General features: G+C 34.8%; 2 protein-coding genes across 3 annotated transcripts in view; one reads left to right on the top strand and one right to left on the bottom strand.

The window, feature by feature from the left end:
• Positions 1-6,142, top strand: part of SLTM (SAFB like transcription modulator) — a 71,469-nt gene extending 65,327 nt beyond the window's left edge. The window contains exon 21 of the mRNA XM_087427805.1: positions 4,543-6,142. Coding sequence (XP_087283931.1) covers positions 4,543-4,591 — 49 coding nt within the window. The 3' untranslated portion in view covers positions 4,592-6,142. The remainder of the gene's footprint in view (positions 1-4,542) is intronic.
• The window catches only part of MINDY2 (MINDY lysine 48 deubiquitinase 2), a 66,961-nt gene continuing 39,513 nt past the window's right edge, over positions 230-27,677 (bottom strand). The window contains exons 6-9 of one of the 2 annotated variants that reach the window (XM_004421630.3): positions 21,192-21,334; positions 11,020-11,193; positions 8,046-8,240; positions 230-6,743 (exon numbers count right to left, since the gene is read on the bottom strand). In XM_004421630.3, coding sequence (XP_004421687.1) covers positions 6,615-6,743; positions 8,046-8,240; positions 11,020-11,193; positions 21,192-21,334 — 641 coding nt within the window. In that variant the 3' untranslated portion in view covers positions 230-6,614. The remainder of the gene's footprint in view (positions 6,744-8,045; positions 8,241-11,019; positions 11,194-21,191; positions 21,335-27,677) is intronic. The other variant, XM_014780775.2, reaches the window with a different exon arrangement.

The raw sequence follows: 27,677 nt of genomic DNA, 5'->3' as shown, positions 1-27,677 counted from the left end.
TTGGTGCGCACCCGGGATCCGAACTCGGGCCGCCAGCAGCGGAGCGCGTGCACTCAACTGCTAAGCCACGGGGCCGGCCCGGAAAATCAGGCTTTATCAAGAGTTGGTCCAAGTATTCTAAGGGTTAATCTTAGGTAAATGTGACTCAATATGTCAATTCCCCATTTCCACACTCATCTTAAATTTGTAAGAAGTAGCTTAATGAGATGAATATATATAGCAAAAAGACTGTTTGGTCTAAATATCAAAGTTTATTGAAATAAAATATAATCTATAATAAAAAATACTAAAGGTGTTATCACTGGTTACAGTTTTAAGTATATTAACAAAAACGCCAACATTTTAATCCAAGAATGACCTATCCAATAACAAACATGAAATTAAATGTTGAATAATACTGAATAATTCTGTTAGAAATATATTTTCCCATCTATGTTCAATATGCCTTTTTTAGGAATATCCTCCCAAAGTGAAACTTTTGAAACTTAAGACATAGTTTTAGAATCGAATAGTTTTAGCATAATTAGCTTTTAAAACAACAACTGTCTTTCATAGAAGTTCAACCCTAAGCTGGGTAGATGCTTTAAGGTGTCTTTATTCCGAAAATGAATTTCAATGCTCTTTCCAATCAATCTCTAGGGTTGCTATTATTCTTAAACTGGAATTTAACCTGGTCATAAAGCAAAACAGATGAATTATTTCAGAAGTAGAAAGGGCATCAAGATAGTAAAGGAAAAGAGGAGGAAAAAAAAGGCACTCATACACAATCTATATATTTAAGTTCTTTGAAAACTCTATTACAGTTGGCCAATTTTGGCCTGGCACAAAGAGATCTATGATATGTCATAGCAACTTCTTGACCCAAATAGTCCAACAGTAAAGTGGAGGAAGAAAATTTGTTTCTTCTTGCTATATTACCATTTTACTTGCTACTCCTCAAAATGTGCCACAATACAATTATTCTGCACAATTCAAGGAAAAAGACTCACATGCACTAACTTTAGGAAATGACTTTCAAGGTACCTCAGAAGTTTCACAAGTGAAGATTATCCCTTTGGGGACTGTTGTGTAGCAATCATACATCAGTCTTCTATCATATTGTCCTACTTGTAATAAGTGGATGTGTGAAAACAACAGTTGTCATTTTATTGAGGAAGATAGCTTTTTAACAAAAACCACTGGAAAATTTTCATATCCTCATTTTTAAAAATCTGTAAAGCTAAGATATCCTATATACTCTGGAAAAAAATGGTTATTTCATATAACTAAAATGTAAAAAACAACAAAAACCGACGAAACTGAGAGACACACAAGACAGATCTTCAAAGATTAAATGCCAATCTTAGTCTTAAAACACATTCCATTAGTTAGAACGGCTCTGTAGGGTATTTCAGTTATGATGCCCATTTGGACAAGTCACTGATTTGGAAATTTAAATGGGCATATCAGTTTCCTGGCTTCCTGTTTAAAGCCAAAGAAGCCAGGATCACTTTCAGAAGAATTTTGCTTTGTGCATTTTCTAACCTAGGAGGCACCCCTGCCTCTCAAAGCAGGATATTATAGTGAAGATGGATATAAACTTTTTAAAGTTAATGGTGACAAATTAAGTAATATGAAGAAATTCTTAGAATTAATATCAGATGAAATAGAGAGACTTATCGTAGAATAATACTACTTTTTGTTCTTTAAATCTACTGTGGTTATTTAAAACTTAGGCTTTGTATTTCTGCCATGGTACTTCAAGCCTAATCTGGGATGCTACCATGCCCTAAAAATACCTGTTATAGGCAAAGTCTAAATCGCTTCCTTTCTCAGGGCAACAGGATGAAGCTGAACCTGAGGCAATAGTTGAAGACTTTTACCGTTTTTTGAGGTTAATTTTTCTGAGATCAGAAAAGTGAAATTAGAAACTAGAATCCTTCATGTAAAAATATATATGTGTATCACAATTTGTTAAACTCTAATTTCTTAACAGCAGAAACAGAGGGATTAAGAGACATGCACGAATTAAAATTTAGATAGATCTTCAAAATAAGTTAAACTTATCAGAGTCCTGCAATTTGTCCCTCAGACTCCATTATCTCTATTTTGAATTTATTTTGTTCAGGAAGCTTTTGATTTTAAATTTTAGTTTGTTTTAAAGTGTCACCCAAGGAGAGTAACCTCAGTTCTTCATATTTTCGCATTAGCTTTAAAGTGTTGGACATAAGTGGGGGAAAAAAAAAAGACACTAAATTACCAGAGAACCTAAGAACTCTGATCCCGATGAGTTCCTTTACAATTTTCAGTCACTTTCTAAAAGGAAATTAACTGCACATTATCAAATAACATTTTATACTAACAAATAATTTAAATAGCCCTAAAAATGACAGTACTTGAGAGATCTAAAAGAATTCCATCCATGCAAAAAAAGTTTACATATATGTGTTAGTAATCTGATACCATTGTAGTTCGTTCCATGGAGGAAAAGGCAAAGAGAATCTAAATATTTAGATATATGAAAGATATTGGAAAAAAATAGATTTTTAATGATTTTATACTCCGAAAATACTCTTGATTTTGACCTTATAGTCCACAAAAGCAAGTACAGAATACAAAAGCAAGTCTACATTTTGGGAAGAGATGATGCCATACTCAAAGACAAGATAATTCTACAAATTTTGACAGCAGCAAAAAAACTGGCTTAAGAAATAGTCATTGGGAAAAAAGTATGCACATTCAAGAACAAAAGATGTGTAATATTTATGATTATTTAAGTAATACTCTGTGCTCATACTATGCCCTTTATTCAGGAGTGTGGAGCACTAAAAAAATGAGTATCCTTTACATATTTAGAGTAAAGTGAGCTATAGAAAGTTTGCCTGGCAAGATAAAAGCCAGGTTTTAGACATAAAATGATTCAGAATTCTACATTTCCAGTTTCTTAAAATTGAAATTATATACTATCTTTAATGCCTTCAAATTATTTTATCAAACATTAGTAAGTTTACAATTGTAGTTTAAGTTGTATGCCCAAGTATTGTGTGATAGGTAAAGCCCATAAGCCTTCCATCATATTTTAACATAACTGGTACACTGAATAGGAAAGTTAAGTGAAATGTAATCAATTTGCTTTTAGCTTTTTGTTTTTTTTTTTTTTTTTTTAATTTTAAACAAATGAGATTGTTTGAGGACAGTTCAGGAAATTCTTGCCTTGATTTTTCTCCAGCAAGATTTTACAAATATCTGCTTCATATGCCAACATTAATATAGGGACCACAATAATTCTTTCCTTAAATACTATTTGACTTCTAGTCCTCTTTCCTCTCAAGATCTTCTGTCTCTTGGTGACCTGAGCCAGTGATTCATTGAAAACAAAATGTTAAGGTTTTGTGCAAGTACCAAATGTTGGGTTCAGTCAACTAATCTCTGATACTAACTTGCTTAAGTTAAGATCAAGAAGTATGAGGAAGAATTCAAAACATAATATGGGATAAGTAGTCAAATACTAGAAATGTGAGACAATAAAATAAAATATATTCTAAAACCTAATCCTTAACTTAAATCTATGCCTCATTCAACTACTAACCTTGAAATATGGAAGAAGTTACTTTACCTAAGCACACTGGACCAGTATATTATAGGAAGCAGCCAAGGCTGGTTTTAGCTGCCTCAAACTGCTTAGTGTGTGTATGTACATATGTTTGTGTATATGCTTAAAATGTTAATTCTTAAATTTGAGGAAAAGTTCCCAGATTCCTTTGAGAATCTAATGGAGTCATGGATCCTTGCTTTAGAAATACACACACACACACACACACACAAAATAAGTACTTTTAAGTGTTGATAACCTATTGTAAATCACAGCATTGTTGATTCAGTGGGATTAGACATGAAGAAAAATTTCATACTGTTAATAAAGACTGGTCACTAACCTTAAGGAATAGGCTTTGAAAGTACGAGAAAGTGCAGAGACCATATCCATTCATTCATGTGCCTCTTTTGCTAGCTCTAATGGTAACTGGTTGATGCAAATGTGCCCCTGATCTAGCCTATAAATATTGAAAACAAAAATGTTTAAGTTCTAACTTCTGCTAGTAGTGTACATGTAACAATTTTCAAGTCTTATGAAATGCTGCGAAGGAAAGACTTTAATATACCACTATCAAATTTCAATGTACCCAAACCAGCAATGAAATGTCTGAATATATAATTTGTTGCCTTGAGCAAATATAAGAAAATAAAGACACAATAGCTTTTAATTCTTTATAATCTTCAAGGATAGGAAACCAGTATCTCTGAGAAGTTTGTTTGTTTTAATAGAATTGAACATTTAATTTTTTCCCCACAGTAATCAAAGCAAACATTTTATCATTATTACTCTTGGTATATCAAACTGAATTCCAGGAATGTAAGAAAGTCTGACTTGGAAATATTACATAGAAAAAGGTTGAATTAACAAACACATTACATTTTTTAGTTATTTCTTATAAGTATACATTGACATCTACTTATCTGATAGCAGCACTGCTGGTTTTGAGTGAATTTTTTTTTTTCTTCCAGAGGGAATGCAGAACGGCAGTATTATCTTTGGAACAAATTAAGAAGATAGTAACAAATAACAGAAGAATAACTTCTACACATATATTTTTCAAGGGCAATAAATAGATAAGTATATAATTATGGAAAAATATGCCTCAAATGTACTTTTTAAAATTCCTCAGGATTTATTGTTTTGTTTTTTCTTGTTAAAATATAATGCACTGTCACTACTATCTGCTCTGGGAAAAACAAACCCTGAGGTTTGAGTTTCCTCCTTCAACTAAAAGAGTTGTATCAAGAGTAAACTTGGACTAAGGTCAACTTGTTTGAGCCAACAGAGAATTCTGTAGTGCATTTGATAACTTACCAATGTACGCATATTCTGGATTATTATCAAGAGACACCAAATATTTTGTATCAAGGTTTTATACCCCAAACAGGTTCTCTGATGATTTATCATGCTAGTATAGGGAATTTGAAAGAATAACAAATATATAACATAAAAAGACATGCAATACAGAAGGACATAAAAGACACAGCTTGACCCTGGATTTTTCCCTTAGAATAATTTCTTCCATAAATAAGACTTTACTTTTTACACATAGACTCATCCTATAACTGGTCTTGGATCACAAAGAATGTTATGGACATAGCTTAAGAAATCTAGACCACATTTTTTGTAGTCTATTGTCACCCTAGACCACAAAAAACATTCTCCAAGTGGATGCTCAGGTTAAATTAAGATGCTCTTAAACAAACAAATTTAGTGAGGCTTAGAATGTAAATCACATAACTACTTGCAGCAGCAATAGTTGTTTCAAAAATGACTAAAACAAACTTTTAAATATAAAGCATATAAAAAGGACTATTAAGTATAGTTTTCCAAACTATATCTAGAAATACAGGAAAATATGTGTTGCCTCATAATAAAGTTCAATAAATATTCTTTCTAAATCCTATAAACACTACAAGATGTTATAGGTTTATTTGGTTCCCATAAGTTAAAAATATCTGATTGCTTTTACATAAATTCCTCCAAATTCTATCTATTCTCAAACAGATTTTTATTAATGCTTTTTTACTAGTCTCAGAGATTATCTATAACTTCCTTTCAGAAATGTGCTTTTTTGTTGGTTTTAATAAGTATACCTAATTTTCTAGCAAACAAACATGATTTAAATTTTAAGGTTCAAGGTAATTCTAGAAAAAGGTAGACATTGAACTATCTGCTTTTCTACATCCCCATATTTACAAAATCTAGTGGCATCCTGTGGTTTCCCCCTCACACTCACTTATCACACTGTCAATAAATAGTAACTGTGGTCCAATTTACCTATATTAAAAGTTTCAAAATTCCTCAACATTTCACAACACTACAAAGTCATTAATCTCTGATTTTGATAGGATATAAGCATTAGTGTTATGTAATTTTTTGCTATTGGAAAAGAAATACAAATCTTTATTTTTTCTATCTAAATTAAATCCAAGTTCCACTATCAGTTCTCAAGACAGTATCTAAAATGTACATTCCTAAAGAAAGGTAAAGCTGTTCAAGGGCTGAACTAGTCCAATATACAATTAAGGGTTATTTATTCCTGTTATTTTTTTTTTCTTTTTAAATCCCTATATTAAACCCCTGGTTTCTTGCAAATTAGATCATAATTTAACATTGTGAAAATTAATTTCAGAAACTATTGTGCTAATATTTAGATTTCAGAAAGGAATCAGACAAAATCAATTACCTCCATTCATTGTTAGAACAGAAGATAAAATAGCTTACTAACTGATATGAGTTATAAATGTCACTATGACACAAAATTTGCTGTGATTTGCTTATTTGGCTACAAGTGCAGTATTTTTCATGAATGACAACACAGCATTTCCAACTTGTAACATGAAACTCCAGCTCATAAAGAGTGTACTGTGTGACTTGAAAAAGTCTGATTGTAACTAAGTAACAACCTTTCCCCTGAAAACATGAACAAAATCCATTGGGAAATCAGGCACAGACGGTATTTATCGGTTTTTCTTCCTTTCCTTCTGCGGTTTTGTTTCTCGAGACTATAGATGGTTCCAACGGAATCCAACACTTGTTACAAAATGACACAGCTATTTTTTTCCTTTTCTTTTTCTTTATCTTTTTCTCGAGGTTCCTTTCGTTTACGTTCACTATTCACAGATTGTCTTCCACTTGATGGAGAGGCTTGTGCTGGCTGGCTTTGCTTTAAGAAAAACAAACAGGAAGAAATTACCTCAACTTTTCTAAGGTGCTTTATCATAGTTATCTAGATAGAAAAAGCACAAGAATGAAAGGAATCATTAATGGAAAAAGAAGCTATTGGTGTATAGACTTGCTATGTTACATTGTATCTGAGTAATTGCCTCTACCATTCTGGATAGATATAATTAATATATTCATTATTCTAAGTAAATGGAATTTCAAAAGATAAATAACGTGTGTAGGATGATATAGCCTGAAGCCTCAAATTCAAGAAACATTTATGTTAAAGTTTAGAAAACATTGAAGAAAGTGACACCATTTGGTTAACTACAGTAGTTCTCCAAGACCTCATTAAATACTATACTACACAGATTTTAAAAGGAGAAAAAAAAAATTCTGAGAACTAAGTGTAGAATAAGTGTATTCTGTGAAATAAGAGAACTTTTTTAGTGAAAAGTTAATCATAACATGGTAGGTTTTAATTTTTAACCTTGGGGTAGTCAATATTTGAGCTAGAAATAGAAATGTTACACTTATTTTAATGGAGACCTCTATAGTTAAAGTTTCATCCGACCTTTAAGGGCATCTTGCTTTCTTGTATACCCAAATCAAAGGAACGGTTCTGGCATGGTACAGTTAAACATAAAAGAAGGAGAATATTTTTTCATGTAATGAAATGCGATTTAACATACAGAAACCCACTTAATAGTCACATTTTCAGTGCTTAAAACATTTAACTGGGAAAAGTGTAAAAGGTGCTAACCTTTGTTGAATACTTAGTATATGTCAGACATTGGGTTCAGTGCTAACACTATTTGTACTTAACCACAAACCTAAGAGTTAAGTATTATCTTCTATTTTACAGATAGAGAAAATGAGGCTAAGAGAGGTAGAGGACTTGGTCCAAAGTGTTGCAACTAGTCAGGGGAGATAGAAGCAGGAAATGCAAATCCACATCTATCTGGCTCTGAGGTCTACATTCTTTCCAGTAGTACTTTATACTGCCCTCTAATTGACAGAAAAGACTTTGTTCAAATTGGTTGATATTCTTTGTAGCTATTAAGGAACTTAAAAAATAAATTTGAAAAATCTTGCCATCAGAACCTCAGGAAAAAGCATTTCACTAAATGAGAACTATATTAAGATAATCACAAACTTAGGACAATATCAGAAAACCCAAAGGGTGCTACAATGCTAACGTAATTGAAGAGTCAATACCTAATTTAAAAATTTTTATTTCAGCACAACTTTCTTCATTGCTAAAGTGATCGTTTTATTTAAGAAGCAGAACACTAGCTTTTACCTGGGCCTGTGTAGAAGCAGAAGCAGCAACTGCTGCTGCTTGTTCCTGTTCCTGATAGTATTGAGAAGCCCGCCTATCCTCTTCTTCTTGGAGCTTCTTCGCTAGTTCCAAATCACTGATTCCTTCAGGTATTTGTTCCCAATTGATCTCTTGGCTCTGCTGTTCTTGTTGCAGAGATAATGCCATAAGATAGTCCTAAGAAATTAAATTATAACCATCTTTAGCTATGAGATTTTACCCAAGAACTAATGAGTGTAAATATAGAGGTTATATCTACAAAACTATGAGAATGGCTTTTAAAAAACATACCAGAACTTAAATTAAAAACAAGTTATTTAAGTATTTCTGTTTGGGAGCTATAAACTTATTTCAGTGATGTTGCCATGGTTCTACTATTAACAATCAATATACATCCACATAGTTTTTTCTACATTCACATACAAACTGAAATACATCTCCCAACCCCTGAAACTATTGCAATCTGTTTTCTTTTCCATTTAATGTCATAAAAGTATTGTTTAAAAAAAAAAAAATCATAAGAATTTCCCAAGATTATTTATTAGATATTCTTCCAGGGGCTGGCCCGGTGGCATAGCGGTTAAGTTCGCACTCTGCTTCCGCGGCCCAGGGTTCACCGGGTCAGATCCTGGGTGCAAACCTACATACCGCTCATCAAGCCATGCTGAGACGGTGTCCCACATAGAGCAACTAGAACGATGTACAACTATGACAAACAACTGTCTACTGGGGCTTTGGGGAGAAAAAAGGAGGAAGATTCACAATAGATGTTAGCTCAGGGCTAATCTTCCTCAAATAAATAAGTAAATAAATAAATATTCTTCCAAAACATGATTTTTAAAGCCAAAACAGTTGTTCATCATACAGTCATATTCAATTACTTAACCACCCCCCCCTTCCTCCTCCCACACACACACCCAGATTATTTCCTATAAGAAAAAGTGATGCATCTTTGGTCAAAAGTTAGATAATATAACTTAATACCCACTTTTATTAAGAATTAGTGCTGAATGAAACTTGACTACTCTGTGTACCTCCCCCATCTATCCTCAAAATAAGAGAATTTTAAATAATAATAATTGTTAATTATTAATATTAATAAATAATAATTAAATAAGAGGATATGTAAAAGGTTGTTGCCTGTGAAGACCTTGTACTAACTAGCATGACTATCTTTTTTTTTTTTTTTTTTTTTAAAGATTTTATTTATTTATTTTTTCCCCCCAAAGCCCCAGTAGATAGTTGCGTGTCATAGCTGCACATCCTTCTAGTTGCTGTATGTGGGACGCGGCCTCAGCATGGCCGGAGAAGCAGCGCGTCGGTGCGAGCCCGGGATCCGAACCCGGGTCGCCAGCAGTGGAGCGCGCTCACTTAACCACCAAGCCACGGGGCTGGCCCTAGCATGACTATCTTACCAAGAATCTTATCAAGAATTTGTCCTTCAAATTTTTCTCAATTCTTCAAACTCTGCTCTTTGCCAAGTCTCACAGTCTTAAATCCACTCCCTCCTTGCTACTTCCACAGACACTATCATGTGTATATAATCTTAACACCTTACAACTGGACTACTGTGGCAACCAACTGCTTTACCTTTATTCCCTCTGCTCCAATATTTTTTACATATAGTGGTTAGAAAAATCCTGCACATTTCTCTAAGTAATATTTAAAAAACAATGCTCCTGATGCTGAAGGAAAATAAGTATGTTGATTTTATTATGGCTGTTTGTCAAAGGAAAGCCAAGAGTCCTAGAAAGATTAGCATTTGTTTGAATCAAGTATTCTGTGCACTCACAGCTTGCTATTCAAATAACCACTATAAAACTTAACATTAATATTATTTGGTCAATTATCTGCCTCCCCTGCTAGACTGCAGAATGTTTGAGGACGGGACTAAAAGATTTATCTTTGTGTCCCCAAGACCTAGTTATAGTGCCAGGAATACAACTGCTCAGTGAATATTGGCTAAATGAACACAGTCTCTATGCACTTAAATTGTTATCAGCGAAACGTGCCAACTGTTTAAAATAACCATATTTCTACCTCAGTCAGGGAAGAAGTCACATCACTGTTATACTTCTAGTAATAAACACACTTATGGCTCCCAGCCTGCCCACCTATAGCAAGAAAAATCTCATCTGTCTCAGTTCTAAATGAGAATTCTACTCACCAGAGCAGCTCCTGCTGTAAGCGCCTCCTTACCTTGGACTCTAAAGCTTTAGAACACCAACCTACTCTTTACCCAGTGCATGCATCTTCAAGACTCCCTCTTTTCCACTTTTTCTGACTAGCCAAAATAGATTTCCAATATGTACTCGTCTCTTCATCTCTACTACTCAAGGCTAAGACATCATCACCTCTTGCTTGGATTGCTAATCTCTGCTTATACCTGTGTCCTTCCTGTGCATTCTTCACATAGCCGCCTTTTAAAAAGGTAAAGTAGATCATGTCACTTTGATGTTTGACACTTGGCATATCTTCCCTACTATAATTAGAATAAAATTCAAACACTTTACCATGCTCTTCATAGTTAAATATGACCCAGCCATCCGAACCAAAGTGTATAATTAATGTACATATAAAGAGATCACTTACATATTTAAGAAGTGTCAGGAAAATTAAAATAAATTAAAATTTAATAAAATTAAGTATATTAATGAATAAATCTTTTTTGTGTGTGTGTGAGGAAGATCAGCCCTGGGCTAACATTCGTGCCCATGTTCCTCTACTTTATATGGGACGCCGCCACAGCATGGCTTGACGAGCGGCACATCAGTGCGCGCCCAGGATCCAAACCTGCAAACCCCAGGCTGCTGAAGCGGAGTGCCCGAACTTAACCGCTATGCCACAGGGCCGGCCCCAGTGAATAAATCTTTAGTTCAAAAGTTTTGGATAACTGAATTCATATTTGAAAGGAAGGGGCTCCTTAAACAATATGAAGAAGACAAAACAAATTTACCTGATCTATCTGATCTTGTTGCCCTCTATATACAGTTTCAGGATCTGAAGGAGGCCTCAGATGAAATTCTGAGTCACAGAAATTTCCATCGCCATCGACATTGTGTAGGCTTTCCCAAACAACTTTTTCTTCAGTGAGAAACCCCTGGTCTGTTACCAACAAATACAGTAGACCCTTAACAAGAAAAACAAAAGAAAGAAGACGGTTAAATTGATCAAAACTAGTTAATATTTAAGAGAAATTTTATAATCTGTATGTTTAAAGCATGTTAATTATTCCCCCTAGTTAGATCTGCACAACATAATAAATAATAGACCAAGTAGATATCTTATTTGCTCACTGAGTTAAATCCACTTGGCTCCGAATATAGTTTATAATTAGTACACTACAGTATAACAAGTAATGGGAGCTCTTGGCGTGCTCAACTAATACATGACTTATAAATAGCCTTTGGGGATTTACAATCTCATTTCACAAAATAGAAAAAGAAAGTTCCTAAAAAACATATCAAGTAACAAATAAGACACAGTCACAATTGATATCACGTTGCCTTTTTTCTTTTTTAAATTAAGCCTATGTGACTAATCCAATCCATACCAATTTTTCCTTTCTCTGCACCATTAGCTACTCTTTCTCGTACACCAACAGTACTTTGCATCTATTTCCATTGTAGCACTGAATCACACTGTACCATGATGGTGTTTTCCTGTCTCTTTCTCCAGACTATATTTTTTAATCTCTGTACCTCTGGGCCTAGTGTAGGGTGCATCATACAGTTGGAGCATAATATTTATTGAATCAATCAATGAACTCATGTTGTATTTACAGTCACTACCACAGAATTTAGCATTGACCTCAAATTTTTCATATGTATTAGTTCTAACTCCAATCATATGTAAAGTGTCCTTATTATACCACATAAGGTTTGTAAGCCATTTTTTCTTCAGATTTGCTAAGGATATGAATTTAATTTACTTGCTCTGAGTTCCCACTGATTGATATAGTATTTATTATTGCACAAGAATACTTTTAATGTTCTCTCTTATCATTCACAATTAATCTTAATAATTAAGAATAAGAAATTCCTTTAAAGAGTTTGGTGGTGGGGGTAGAGAAATTATTGAATAAATTCTGAAGCTTTGAAAAACTAAGTAATTATTATTCTTGAACACTTACTACGTGTCCAGCTCTGAGGGACGCGGCTCTTCCTAAAGTAAAAAGTCTTTCCTGTCTACTACCAGTTACATTTAAGAGTCAGCTGTAGATACTGATTGATTTATATGGTCATTGAAGTTGCTATAGCAACATGAAAAGCATTCATAAAAAAAACATTTTGGGGGCCAGCCTGGTGGTGTAGCGGTTAAGTTCGCGTACTCCACTTTGGCGGCCCAGGTTCGCTGGCCTGGATCCCGGGCGCAGACTGACACACCGCTTATCAAGCCATGCTGTGGCGGCATCCCATATAAAGTAGAGGAAGATGGGCATGGATGTTGGCCTAGGGCCAGTCTTCCTCAGCAAAAGGAGGAGGCTTGGCAATGGATGGTAGCTCAGGGCTAATCTTCCTCACACACAAAAAAGTAAAACATTTGTGTATAAAGTTTAAAGACATTGTTTTCAGCAAAAATTAAGTTCAGGTTCATGCCCTAAAAAAAAAAAAAAGTCAGATATGTTCCAGTTCATCAAATATTTGAATGCCTACCATAAGCTCAGCACTATGCTAAGTGCTCGAGGATTCATATCACGGAAAGCAATGATCCCACCTTCCTCTGGTATTAGGTGCTCCTTTTATGTGATTCCATAGAATCCTGCTCTTACCACTGTCATAGCTCTTTATACATTGAATTGTAGTTGTCTGTTTACTTACTTATCTCTCTTAATACATTTCAAGCTCCTTGAGGACCAGAGCCATGTTTTATTCAACTATGCATCCTCATTACCTAACATATTTTTAACACCCAGTTAGGGTCTACCTTGTCCTAGGGTAATTTAAGAGAAAAACTAAAAGTTCTTTCCAGCCAATTTTCCACTGAATAGAGCTGACCCTTCTGTTTATACTTATCACAATACATTTCAACATACCATTATATTATATAATATCTAGGTTTTACAATTTATTTTATGTAGATCATATATTAGATTGGCTGCTTACTAGGAGAGGAACCATAATCATCAATAAGTTTGTTCCAAATGACACTTTAGGATGGGTAAATTCTGGGAGGGTCTCTACTGAAGGCTATTATCATCCATAGCATATGAATATTTATAAGTTTTAACTAAAAGGGTGTCCCTTTCTTGGTATAGCTGATCTGTCTTCTCATAGACCATTAGCCTCAATTTCTTCCTCTTTTAGATCTTGACATTTATCAAAAAGTCTGTAACTGGTCCACTGTCAACAATGCTGATTATTACTCAACCGTTCTTTTATATAATTGCAGTGTAGAATAGCAAAGTATGTATTAGTATAGTACTTAACAGTTTAGGCCCATTTGTTCCTGAGAGTCTGCTATTAAATCACATCAAGAAGATTTCTTGCTATTATACCCCAGCATTTTTGCTATATTACCTAGTCAAAGCTTTCTTTTCTAAGCCTTGAATCTTCCTCCTAATCTCACTCACCAGTCTCTAAAACACTAATCTCATAAAAAATAACTAATACTTGGGGCCAGCCCCGTGGCTTAGCAGTTAAGTGCGCGCACTCCTCTACTGGCGGCCCGGGTTCGGATCCTGGGCGCGCACCGATGCACCACTTCTCCGGCCATGCTGAGGTGGCGTCCCACATACAGCAACTAGAAGGACGTGCAACTGTGACATACAACTATCTACGGGGGCTTTGGGGCAAAAAAAGGAGGAGGATTGGCAATAGATGTTAGCTCAGAGCCGGTCTTCCTCAGCAAAAAGAGGAGGATTGGCATGGATGTTAGCTCCGGGCTGATTTTCCTCACACACACACAAAAACCTAATACTGAATGTATATATTAAATTCTTAAATTATTTATTAATGTATAAAATTTATAAATTATTATTTATTATATAAAATGACAAAGAAATGACATTAGATAATTTTTATAATTTTTTAAAAAATAGGCAATTGGATCACAAAAGAAGACTGAATGAAAACCTATTCCATCTAAAATACCCTGATAAATTAGGTCTATATAGAATGTGAGTTACTTATATTAACAAATACATGACAATATCACAATTTGTAAATTGATAAAATAGAAGAAAAGTTATCAAATGTAATACAAAAATAATTAAGTAATTCCAGCCTTTAAATTGTGGAGGAAAGCACTACCTGAATATTTTTAGTTAACTATCTTGGATTCAAATTACTTAACATCTTTGGACCTTAGTTTTTTTTTTTTTTTTTTTTGAGGAAGATTGGCCCTGAGCTAACATCTGTTGCCAATCTTCCTCTTTTTTCTTTTTTCTCCCGAAAGCCCTCAGTACATAGTTATATATCCTAGTCGTAGGTCCTTCTAGTTCCTTTATGTGGGATGCCGCCTTAGCATGGCTTGATGAGCGGTGAGTAGGTCTGCACCCAGGATCCGAACCAGCGAACCCCGGGCCGCAAAAGCGGAATGCGTGAACTTAACTGCTGCACCACCAGGCCAGCCCCTAGTTTTCTTTTCTTATAAAGTGATATAGAGGCAGTTAGACCAGAGAATTTCTAAGATATTTTATAAATTGAAAGATGAACTTTACTCGTACTTAACAAACATCAATCTCATCCACAAGTAGCTTTCTTATCCACCCAGAGAGGCAGAGGTGTTGACAGTGCGGACGTGAAAGTCCGACTGGAGCTGCTCACAAGCTGAGTGGTCTTGGGCAAGTTACTTAGGGCCTTTAGGCCTGTTCTCTCATCTGTAAAGTGGAGGTAATTAAATGAGATAATGAACGTAAAGTGCTTAGCACAATGCAAGGCATATAGTGCTTAATGAATATAAGATATTATATTCATGAAAATCACCTAAATCTATCTCCGTTTCTGTCTCCTGCCTCCTATTTAAGAGAAAAAGATGACTCTCTCTGTCTGTACTGTGGAATCTATCACTTCTCTTACTCTGTTTCCACATTTCTCTCACCCCTGCCCCCATTTAAAAAATTTTTTTAAAAGAAAGGGACAATTTTTGATGTATCCATAACCTTTTAAAATAACTAAATTGAATTAATTTTTACTTAAACGTAGGCTTCTGTGAAAAAAAAAATCCCACTATAGTCTTAGTCAAAGAGGAAAGAGAATGGACACATTTATTTCTTAACTTGGCTTTAGTACTTATCTAGAACTGTATCCCCTTCTAAGCTACTTTTTACTTCTAATCCCTAAATGTGAAGTAAAAAAGCAAAAAACAAAAGCCAACCTCAAAAACCTTGGTTTTGAATATACTCCAGAGAGATGTCAGTAATTGAAAACCAAGAGGCAGTTATGACGTGGATATAAAGGTTGATATGGGGAAGGGATGATCATGAGAGAGTCATGATGGGGAAAGAGCTAATTCAGATCTCATTATACAAACCAAAGATCTAGAAGCTAGGTGATCTAGACAGGTGCCAAGGAATCAGTAGTTTATCTTACTCAAGAGCAAGCAGAAAATATTGGAGAAGTGGAGGAAGATAATAAAAATAAAGTGGAATAATTAGGTCTTGAATATAGAATTACATATAAAAGAATCTAACAGTCATGACCATATGGATAATATGAGAAGTGAAACAGACCTAAAAGGGTCTGTTTCTATGAAAGAGGTAGTTTATTTACAACCTATCTTAATACTTCCAAATTTCCTGCCTGGATAAAAAGTTGTCTCACTACCTAGAACCACAGGAATGACCCGTAAAGCATCTGCTCTCTCACTAGAGTCTCCTCCTGCTGCTTTCAGATCCTAATCCAGTTACGCTGATGAAAAGGACAGATCTTCATAGGGTCACATACTCAATGTGGATTTGCCAAGATGATCTGCCCAGTTTAATTGTATGAGATTAGGTGGAAGTATATGGATGAAGGTAACAAAAGTGATAGCAGAAATTGGGGGTATACGTATCTGTTGCCAATGGACAGATAAGGGATAAATAGTTTAATCAAAGGTTCATAATAACTCCATATTAAAATGGAGTTACTTCACCAAATGTAATGCATGGTCCTTGATTAAATCCTGGTTTGAACAAACCATCCATAAAACCATTTTGAAGCTACATGGGAAATTTAAATATGGACTGGGTATTAGATTGTGTTAAAAATTCCAGTTAATTTTGTTAGATGCAACAATGGTACTATGATTTGTAAAGAAAAGGTTCTTTAGAGATGCATACTGAAGTGTAAGCAAAAATATAAAAATAGATGAAAACAGTAAAATGTCAAAATTCTTTAAAAAAGTAAGTGATGAGGGGGCTGGCCCAGTGGCATAGTGGTTGGGTTCATGTACTCCGCTTTGGCAGCCCAGGGTTCGTGGGTTCGGATCCCGGGTGTGGACCTGCGCACAGCTCATCAAGCCATGCTGTGGCAGGCGTCCCACATAAAACAAAGGAAGATGGGCACAGATGTTACTTCAGGGACAATCTTCCTCAGCAAAAGGAGGAGAATTGGCAACAGATGTTAGCTTAGGGCTCATCTTCCTCACCAAAAAAAAAAAAAAGTAAGTGATGAGTATAATAGGCACATATTAGTCTCATTAATTTTCTGTAAGGATGCAATTTTTCATAATAAAAAGTAAAAAACAGTGTTACTGTTTTGGTTTGGTGGTCACTATAGTAAACTAGGCATTTCCCCTAGTGACTGGCCACCAGGATAGTTGTTTCACTTATCCCTTCTATAAAAATAGTATTACCTTAGTGAAGAATGATGTTTTATTTGCTCTAGGCAATATTTATAAATTTGGACAATATCATCATGTTCATAACACCATCATGTCCCTAAATTCCTCTGCTCTTCTATTCTTTGTTGCACCCACTTAACAAAATCCTAAGTCTAGAATAACAAACTAGCTACCTTCTCCATGTCTACACTCTGATGAATACTCCTGTAGAAAAACCATACAAGTGGCATCTTCGTGTGATAATTACCATCCTCAACACTATGTGGTGATTCTTCTTAATTTCTCTAGTTAGATCTTTCTCCCACAGGCTGTAAAGACTACTTCAAACTCTCCTTCTTCAAATCTGGAACCAAACCTTCCCACCCCTACTCAGTCTCAATAAATGATCTTGCCTTCCACATAATATAGAAAATAGAAGCATTCAAACAGTAACTTTCCCTACTTCCCGCCATCAAATCTATAAATTTACCTGTAGTTGTATTCATAGTCTATTCTTTCCCTCCTTTACAATGAAGAGGTCTCTTTTAAAATCAAGGGTCAATCCCCTTCACCTGGGAAAATTTCTATCCTTTCTCACCTTCTTAGGAACCTTCTAACATCAATTATCTCCTCTCCTGAATCTTCAACCTTTCTCTATCTATTGAGTCCTTCAATATTTAAACATGATCAAGTCTCTCACATAAAAAACAAAAAACTCTCCCTGAATTCCACTCCACTACAGCTATGCGCCATTAGGTCTATGACCCCTCACAGATAAACTGTTTCAAAGAGTTGCCTATAATCTGTTTCTAGTTCCTGACATCTCCCTCATTTCTTAACCAATTCATATTGAGTTTTTTCTGCTGCCACCATTTTCTAAAAGATACCAGTAAAATCCATATCACTATTTTGGACAATTTTCCCCCCAATGTTTCATCTTTCTCATCTTCTCAACAGCATTTAATAACTGAGATCTCCATTCTTCTTGAAACATTTTCTCCCTATTGGCTTACATGATGCTACATTCTTTAGATTTTCCTTTTATTCTTTTCTTTCTCAGTCTCCTTTGCCAGTTCATACTCCTCTAGTTGATCCTTAAATGTTGGCACTCTTCAAATCTCTGTCCTGGACCTTCTTTTTTCCTCTCCTTCCCTATTTTTCTTGTAAATCTCATCCTCTCCCCAAATTATTATTTGTACACAAAAATTATTCCAATCTTGAACCATTTACCCAACATTTCCACTTGGAGGGATGCCTCAGAGGCAGCTCTAACAGTTCCAAGGCTAATTTCATGATATCTTTCTTCTCCTCTTCCAGTGTTCTCTGTTTCAAAAAAGAGCACCACCATTCATCCAGCTGTTCATCCGAGAAATCATTCTTTCCTATTTTTCACATCTTAATCACTAAATCTGGTTGATTATATCTCCTCAATGTCTGTGGAATCTGTCTACTTTCCATTTCTTTACCATCCTAGTCCAAGTCACTATAACCTCTTACTTGGCTTCCTACAATAGTTTCCAAATTAAATCCACATCCACTCTTGCCTCAAAGTCCAAAGCACCTTAATGTTGTACAAGGAGCAGGGAGACATATACCACTAATGATATATACTCTTCAGCCACAGAATAAGGTTTACTGAGAAAAATTTAGAAGACAGAGAAACAGCAGAATGCACACATTCTCTGAACTATCATTATCTCACAGAAGGGCATACTTAGTCCAGAAACAGACTCATGACACAAAGTGCTCCAGGAGAGCCACCCTCTCCCCAACCACATAGGAGGATTGGGAATACCTAGCTGACTAGTAAAGAACTTCCTGGTCAGGGATATGGCCTTGACAGAAAAGGAAACATCTAGAGCTCAGTTTTGGGAGGTTGTATAACAACCACTAATGACAGCCTGAGATCTTTTTTCCCATTGAACTATCTCACTCCTGCTGAGCCAAAAAAAAGAGAACAAAAAGAACCACTAGGCCATCAGGACACCAAGGTCTGTTTCTCCTCTTAACTCAAAACTCTACAAGATCTAGTACCTGCTTATTTCTTTAGCCTTACTTCATGTGTCTTATTTTCTAAGCTTCAGCCACACAGGCCTTCTTTTAATTCCTTAAGGAGTTAAGTTTGTTCCCTCAGGGCCTTTGCACACATGTTCCACCTGCTTAGTTAACCCTTTTTTTGCTAACTGATTAAACTCCTAGAAGATTCATTTTTCAGGTCTCTATCTATCTATCTATCTATCTATCTATCTATCTATCTATCTATCTATCTATTTTTTTGAGGAAGATCAGCCCTGAGCTAACATCCATGCTAATCCTCCTCTTTTTCCTGAGGAAGACTGGCTCTGAGCTAACATCTATTGCCAATCCTCCTCCTTTTTTTCCCCAAAGCCCCAGTAGATAGTTGTATGTCATAGTTGCACATCCTTCTAGTTGCTGTATGTGGGACGTGGCCTCAGCATGGCTGGAGAAGTGGTGCATCAGTGCGCGCCCGGGATCCGAACCCGGGCCGCCAGTAGCAGAGCGTGCGCACTTAACCGCTAAGCCACAGGGCCGGCCCTCAGGTTTCAGTTTAAATGTTACCTTCTCAAGGAAGCCTTTCCTGACATCCCCAACGAGGATATAAGTCCTGATAGAAGCACTCACAGCATGTTGTATGTACGCTTTACAGAGTGTATCTCAATAGAAATAATAACTATTTGTGCAATTATTCAACATCTGTCCCTTCCCAAACTAGGATGTCCTTAAATGGCAGGAGCCATAGCTGCCTTGCTTAGGCTGCAGTCCTAGGACATAGCTGAGGACCTAGACATACATCATGCTCAATAGATATTCGTTAAATGAATGAATGAAGTGTGGACTTGAAAAGATCAGGTAAAGCAAGACAACTTAGCAGTATTTACTATGTAGCAATAATGCTGATTCTGATCTAATCTGGCCTTAGATTTCTAAGGAGTATGGATGACTCTGCGCCCATACTAGCACACATCAAGCTTAAATGTGGGAGCGATACAAATGAACCCTTGCTATAACTAATATGGGAGTAGGAGAGCTAGAGCTTTAGAGTATCTTGTATAAGCAAACAAATCATTATTTTACACTACTTTGTGTAATTCACTGATTAAAGTGTTGAAGGAAATATGAAGACCTGATTCCTGACTTCAATACGCTTACTTTCATTTAGAAAAATAAGAGACATTTACATGGAAAGAAAATGGTAACAAGGTACTCATCAAGAAGAGCGAAGTAAGGCGGATATGGCCCATAACAGCTAGAGGAGGATGGGTAGAGTAGTGATCCCCAGCCTTAGCTGCACAATAAAATCACCTGAGGAGCATTTAAAAAATACTGATGCTCAGATCCCACCTCCAGAGATTCTCATTTAATTGAGTTGGTGGTGAGCTCTGGGCATTGGTGTCTTTTAAAAAGCTCCCCAGGGAGTTCTAATGTATAATCTTGGCTAAGAACCACTAGTTTAATGAGATAAGGAGTGGTTTTACCGAAGAGTTAGTATTTGAAATGCTTCTTAAAGGATAGGTGAAATTGGGGTAGGCAAAAAGGAGTGAAATCTTTTCAAATAGGGACTAAGGAGTAAGAAATGGCAGTAAAGGTGCAGAAATGAGAAAGCATAAAATGTGTATGGGGATGGAGGATTATTAATAAGTAGATAGACCATTATGGCTGAAGCAAAGTGTTGGCATGGGGGACAGTAGAAAATACTTTGCGTTTTTATCCTCTATGCATTGGGTGCTACTGAATATTTTTACTGTATTATTGACATGATCAGAGAGCAGTATTCTACTACAGAAGTCTAGGTATAAGTTGATAAACTTCTGAAAAGGTGGCAGCTATAAAAATGGAAGGGATATATGAAGAGATAACAAAAGGGATGAATCAGTAAGATTTTTTGGCTGAGCCATAAATGGCATGATAAGAATTTAAAGTCACACTGATAACTTTAATAACAGCAAACACTATCATAAAGACAAATCTTCATTCTTTCTTCTAAACTCCTTTAGCAGTCAAATATAAACTTCCATCATTAGCAGTCATCCTAGTTCTATCTTTAGGGTTTATCCTTTTTTTTGTTAGAAAGAAAATTATAAATACTTTTTTAATGCAGTAATCTGTGAAAAACAAGTTGAGACTTAAATAAAAACAAAAAACTGTTTTGAAGTAACACTTAAATTGCTAATCCATTTCATCCTAAAGAAGTCTAAATTTAATTATTAATTTAATAATAATTATTATTTAATAATTATCTTCATAATTTGATAATTAAGGGATATTATGCTAAAATTTTTTTTTGAAGCATATCATAAGACATCTCTAAATCAAGCTCCTTTAATTTAGAGTAACAATTAAATAGCTGTTTCTATATCATACCTTGTATTTGGTCATGGTGCTAAAATGATTATTCCGAAAGAACACACAAAGTTCTCCTTCCTGAACCGTTGAAGTTAGTTCACATAATCCATGGTATGTCAGTTGAGTGGCTGTGTTATTTAGAAACTGCTCAGCTACAAAGCCTATGGAACCAATGCATAATATTAGATGGAAGAATAATTTCAAAATTAAAAAGTTTTTCTATTTACATTGTGTTCCAAGTATGAAGAAAGGCCAATCAAAATAAGACTTTTCCTACTATAACATGATGGCCCCAAAGTGGAGATTCTTCTCTCTAATTCTGCTATGGAAGACGTGTCTATAGACATCTCCATCCTAAAGAAACAGTTATATGAAATTCTTTTTATCAATAAATGTATTTACTCATACTTCACCTACTTCCAAAAAGGATTTCAGACAGCTTGCAATGAAAGAGACACAACAAAACTAAAACCCATTAAAACAAGATAGCAAGTGCTAGCAATTGAAAAGGTGGGTAGGAGTGAAAGATGTATGTCAACAGCTACTTCCCCAATGGATAGGTGTTTAGAAATTAAAAGTAGCCTTACCAAACTGAGTTGCTTAAGATTTTAAGAAAGATACTAGATAATTCTCAATTCACAAATTGCTCAATTCTTGCCTTGAAACTAAAAGTAGGCATTCGACTGAACAGAAAACAGTAGGATAACTGATGCCATTTTTATCCTAATCTCCTCCAACATATACCACTCATTATGTAGAGCTATCAAGTTCAGAAATAGAAATGATCTCTTTTGTTTTCAAAACATAATGAAATATAAAGACATTTTCTGGGGTTTAATTTAAAAGATATATGTACAGTTGATCCTCGTTATTCACGTGGGTTCATATTTGCAAATTTAGCTACTATCTAAAATTTATTTATAACTCCAAAATCAATAGTTGTTGTGCTTTCAGGGTCATTCCTGGATATGTGCAAAGTGGCAAAAAATTTGAGTCACCCAACGTGCACATTCCCCACCGAGGTCAAACAAGGCAATGCTCTGCTTTCTTGTTTCAGCTCTCATACCGTAAACAAGTATCCTTTTCATGGTCTTTTTAGTGCTACATTTTTCACATTTTTATGCTTTTTTGGGGTGATTTTTACTGTGTAAAATGGCCCCCGAGCATAATGCTGAAGTGCTGGCTAGTGTTCCTAAGTGCACAAAGGCTGTGATACACCTTACGGAGAAAACATATTTTTGCAGCTTCATTCAGGCATGAGTTATAGTGCCATAGGCCATGAGGTTAATGTCAGTAAATCAATATAGAGACAATATATGTGTCTCTAAACAAAAACACGCATAAAACAAGGTTATGTACTGATCAGTTAATGAAAATCTTGTGACCAGAGGCTCACAGGAACCCAATGTTGTGTTTCTCCTAGAAGCAGTGGTTCAGTATTCACTAATTCAGTGTTCACAGCAACTTTATAGAACATAACTTCTAGGAATAATGAGAATCAACTGTATAAATATTTGGAAAGCCTGTATTTCTCTTCTTCCCTTCTTTCTCTTCCTTCTTCCTTTTGCTCCCTTCCTTTAATAAGGAAGAAATGTCTCAGAAGCAATAAGGGGGAAGAGAATGCTCTAAAAAGTTTTATAAGTGAGCAGAGAGGTGCAGATATAGGGAGTAAAGATGAACCTGTGTAAAGAAGCTGACACCTCAACAAGAAATTGAAAATAAAGTTGGTAGAGCCACAGGCAGCTGGATAGTATGGATTTATTCCACTCCCTCTCCATCCCTCCCATAGCACTTCAAGCTGCAAAGTGGTTGTAAAAAGTTACCAATATATCACACTATTCCAAGGAACTGGAGGGGAAGTGCAAAGTTAAACAGAAGGCCACAGCCAAAGGAAATTTGTAGCACATTTACAAAATTCTTGGGTTTATACATTTAGAAATAAGAGCTCCCCCAACCTTGATTATTATCATTACTTTGCTAAGTACTGTTACCGAGTAGAATGTATGTTATATACTAAAGCACTATTATATAGCATTTAAGAAGTAAGCATCATGCCTGTGCTGAGAATTACCACTGCTGTCTATAATATCCATGTTATTAAACACTTCCTTCAGAAAGATGTTTATAAATGCCCCTCCCACACTTCACTCACACAACATCCTCTCTACAAATCCCTTTCAAAAAGATACAAAAATTCAGTGAAGATATAGCACAACATTACTTTCATGTGTGTGAAATTCAAAACTTCAACACTAGAAAGGTCTTTCTCAGCTACTTCTTTCTATAGAATAGGACATAGGCTCAGAGAGAATAAGTAACTTGCTCAAGGACATAAAACTAGTTATGGCAAAGTGATGACTGAAACCCAGAAGAATTATTGGTATTAAGTTAAAAAATTTAGTGCTGATTATTATAAATGCAAACTGAATTGTATTTCTCCCCAAAACATAAAGCATAGCCTAAGTTAGTGTTATAGAGAACAATGTTTCCTAATTCTTCTACCAACTCTTAAACAGTGATACTCCTGTGATTTTAGTGGAATATTCAAAAGCCTAATCTAGTTTCAACTTTTCATAACTAATTAAACAAATTTTGGTAAATGATTCTAAGTGTTATAGAGCAGTTTACGCATCTGCATTGCTTCAAATGACAAAGAGTTTATTTGCAACATTTAGATTAAATTTCAATTCTATTGTTATATTGTTATTAATGATACTAAAGGTAAAAATTAATATAATGGTAATAATATTACTGAAAATAAATTTAAATTAAAAATTATTTTCCTGACATTAATGTATTTGAAAATATTTCTTAGTTTCAGAAATTCAATACTAAATTAATTTATCAAATTATTTTTCTCTATTACTGAAAAGTTGTTAGAGAACTTGAAAGTACTGAGTGCCTTAAAGAAGGTGAAGTAAGAAAGAGGGTCACTAAAATTAGGCAAAAAGGAAAAAGAGAGGAAAAAAGAGAAAAGAAGACTTGGCTTATTTTAAAATGTTGGCTAGATGTGGTCCTGCCTGAGGTTTGTGTTGAAATTTAAACTCAGTCAGAACTTAACTTTGTCACTGTGTTAGCTTTACATAAATGATCATATTTTCTTTTTAATTTCATCTACTGTCAAGTTTCAAAAATCAAATACATTATATTAATTTTTTCCTCAAGAGGATGGGGCAAAACAATCTCTACTAATATGACAACTGCCCAGGTTTTCTTTGAAAATATAGAGGCTCATATGATTTGATTCCAGGAATGCAGTAGGGAGCCCAGAACATCTTATTGTGCTAGAAAATAAGAAAGTGCTTAAGAAATGACGAATACATGTCAAAAGAACATGGAATCCAGCTTGAGAGCACCCCACTGGCTATATCTGGGACAATTCTAAACATCAAAAAGAATAAGATAGGGCCAGCCCCGTGGCTTAGCGGTTAAGTGCGCGCGCTCCGCTACTGGCGGCCGGGGTTTGGATCCTGGGCGCGCACCGAGGCACCACTTCTCCGGCCATGCTGAGGCCGTGTCCCACATGCAGCAGCTGGAGGGACGTGCAACTGTGACGTACAACTATCTACTGGGGCTTTGGCGAGGGGGGGGGGGGGAGGAGGAGGATTGGCAATAGATGTTAGCTCAGAGCCGGTCTTCCTCAGCAAAAAGAGGAGGATTAGCATGGATGTTAGCTCAGGGCTGATCTTCCTCACACACACACAAAAAAGAATAAGATAATAATGGATCATAACACACTGAATAAAAAATAATCTATGAGTCTACACTGATAAAAAATTTTTTTCATAGGGGAGGAAGAGAAGGGACAACTAGTTCTTATAGAAGAATGCCAATAATAAATTTAGGAATAATAGAAATATCATAGCTACCATAGTAATAGTTGATTTAGGCGAGAATCAATGAATGCCAACTCTATTGGGTAAAAAATTATTAGGAAACAGGGTATTTACACAGTTTCAAAGCATAACATCAGAGATTACTTATTAATTACAAAGGGAAGATGGTATCGTTACAACAAAAAAATCTGGAAGATACTACCTTAATCATATTTGCACATCACCAATAATGGGATAATCAGACATCATGTGCCACCTGATTTGATACACTGGGAAAGACACAATGTCATCTATGTAGTATTCCCAGCCAAAATGTATAACCTAAATCTACTCATGAGCAAACAATCAGATGAATCCAAATTGAGGACTATTCTATAAAACAACTATTAAGAAAAGTCAATATCACAGAAGACCAAAAAGAAAAGAAAGAAAAAAAAGTTAGGGATCTGTTCTAGATTACAGGAGATTAAACAAATGACAATTAAATGATCCTTGATTGGAGCCTACATTGAAAAAAATTAAAAGCTATAAGGGGCATTATTGGGACAACTAAGGAATTTTGAATATAAACAGTATATTAGATAATAGTATTATATCAATGATAAATTTCCTGAGATAATTATATTGTGATTATACAGGAGAATTCTTTGTTCTTGGGAGACAAGTGATGAAGCATTAATGGGTAAAGTGCTATGATACCTGCAACTAATTCTTACATAATTTAGGGAAAAGAGTGTGTGAACATAGAAACAAAGCAAAAATTTAATATGTTAATCGGTGAATTTAGGTGAAGCACATATATATATATATTCATTGTGCTATTCCAACGTTTTTATGGGTTTGAGATTTCTCAAAATAAAAGTGAAAGAAAAAAAAGTAAATCAATATTATTTTTTCAAAAACAATGTGAATTCAAACTATAATCTTCAGTGTTTATGGCACATAATAAAGGCTCAGTAAATATTTGAATAAATGAATATTCTGGAATTATTTATTTAAGCATATTTTTTACCTAGAAACAATTGTTAGAGAAGAAATTATTCCTGAGAAAGCATCTGGAATTAAATGACTAGCTCTAGTAAAGTCTGGCAGCTGGTAGTGTGCTATTTTTTTCCTTGTTGATTTTTGCTGCAATGCTACAACCCATCATTATAACTAGATGCGAAAAGGAATTAACAACCAAAAGAGATAGCAAATAATACGTACTCTCTGTACACATAAAAGTTCTGTACTATTACTTCTAAGGTATTGCCATCAAAAGAAAATGCATGTTATCTGAAAGAAGATCTAATTCTATTTGACTGTTAGCTAAATAACATTTCTTTTTCATCAAAAAAGAATGATAGTAAAAGTATTTCTTGTATTCTGCACCTTTTGGAGATGAAACATTTAAACTTTAAAAATAATAAGTAGTTATCTAAGACCAGAGCTTAATACTTTTTAATAAAAAAAGATTAGAAATAAACCACCTTTTGGATATTTTATTGATTCAGAAGGAAAGTTACAGTTGTAGGATAAATAGAAAAAGAAAGGAGACTACTTCAGTTGAACACCATACCTAAGAAAATATGAAGAAAATGATGGAGGAAAGCTAATTACTACTTTATATGTGAAAATACCCATTGTGGCCTCTTCTTTCCTATATGATTTCTTAGTGCCTTATAGAAGTAACCATTGGGGTTGAATAATTAGTTCAAACAGACTGCATATTTGTAGTTTCTTATAAACAAAAAATTAGTTTAGCTTTTTAATTGTACTGAATATATAATTATTCCTTGATATGGAAATCTGATATGCAGAATTTCACCATTATAAAATTTATATATCAAGGAATTAATCAATTCCAATATATATTACCTGAAAATTCTATACCACTAAAAAGTATAATTTCTTCCTTGCTTCTACCAAGATGTTCTTCTCAAGTTATCAATACTATATAAATTAGCTATAGTTTTTTGTTATCTTGGGGAATGAACATCAGAGAAATAATAAGAGTTGTAACAACAGGTTGAGAAAAAGGAACAGTGATGAAGGGACTGGTTTTTTTTTTTGCTGTTGTTCATTTTGTTAATTAATGAACTAAGTCCTACCCTGTTACATTGCAGCCTGGCTTGGGAAAAATGCTGTTAACAGTGTTTCCTATAGCTTCTCACCCTATAAATCTATTCACCCAAATATCACTTCTTGGCTATCATTCCATCAGTTATCACTAACTGAATCCTATTGTTCCCTTAATTACTATTGCATAGCCTACTGGAAGGTACTGAGCAAGTAGGAATCCACGGATGGAAATTTTCTTTATAGCCTGCTTTTTAGAAATATATTTATAGTAATGAGAGCTTGGATAAGGAATGGAAAGTTCTAGTGAGTGGAATTTTGTTAACTGAGAGAAAATATTTTTTAACAGCTTTTGTTGCTCCTCTTCTCCCTGAAATTTAAACTTTGCTGCCTGAGACTGTAGTGAAAGAGTTGTCATACAAATCAATGATTAATAGCCCTATATATTTACGTGTTTATTGCAAGTAGAAGACTAGGATAAGCCTCAACTAAAATACTGTGTATCTTCTTGCTACTTGCCTCTTGCTTAAACATGTTAAACTTCTAGATAATTGAGTAATATAATTAGATGGGTTCTGATTAATCAAGACAGTAAGAGATTCATGTACAC

The sequence above is a fragment of the Ceratotherium simum genome, chromosome 3 (genome assembly GCF_057802395.1).
Source record: "Ceratotherium simum simum isolate JZ-2026a chromosome 3, ASM5780239v1, whole genome shotgun sequence".
NCBI lineage: Eukaryota > Metazoa > Chordata > Mammalia > Perissodactyla > Rhinocerotidae > Ceratotherium > Ceratotherium simum.
This window is presented reverse-complemented; position numbering and strand designations above follow the sequence as displayed.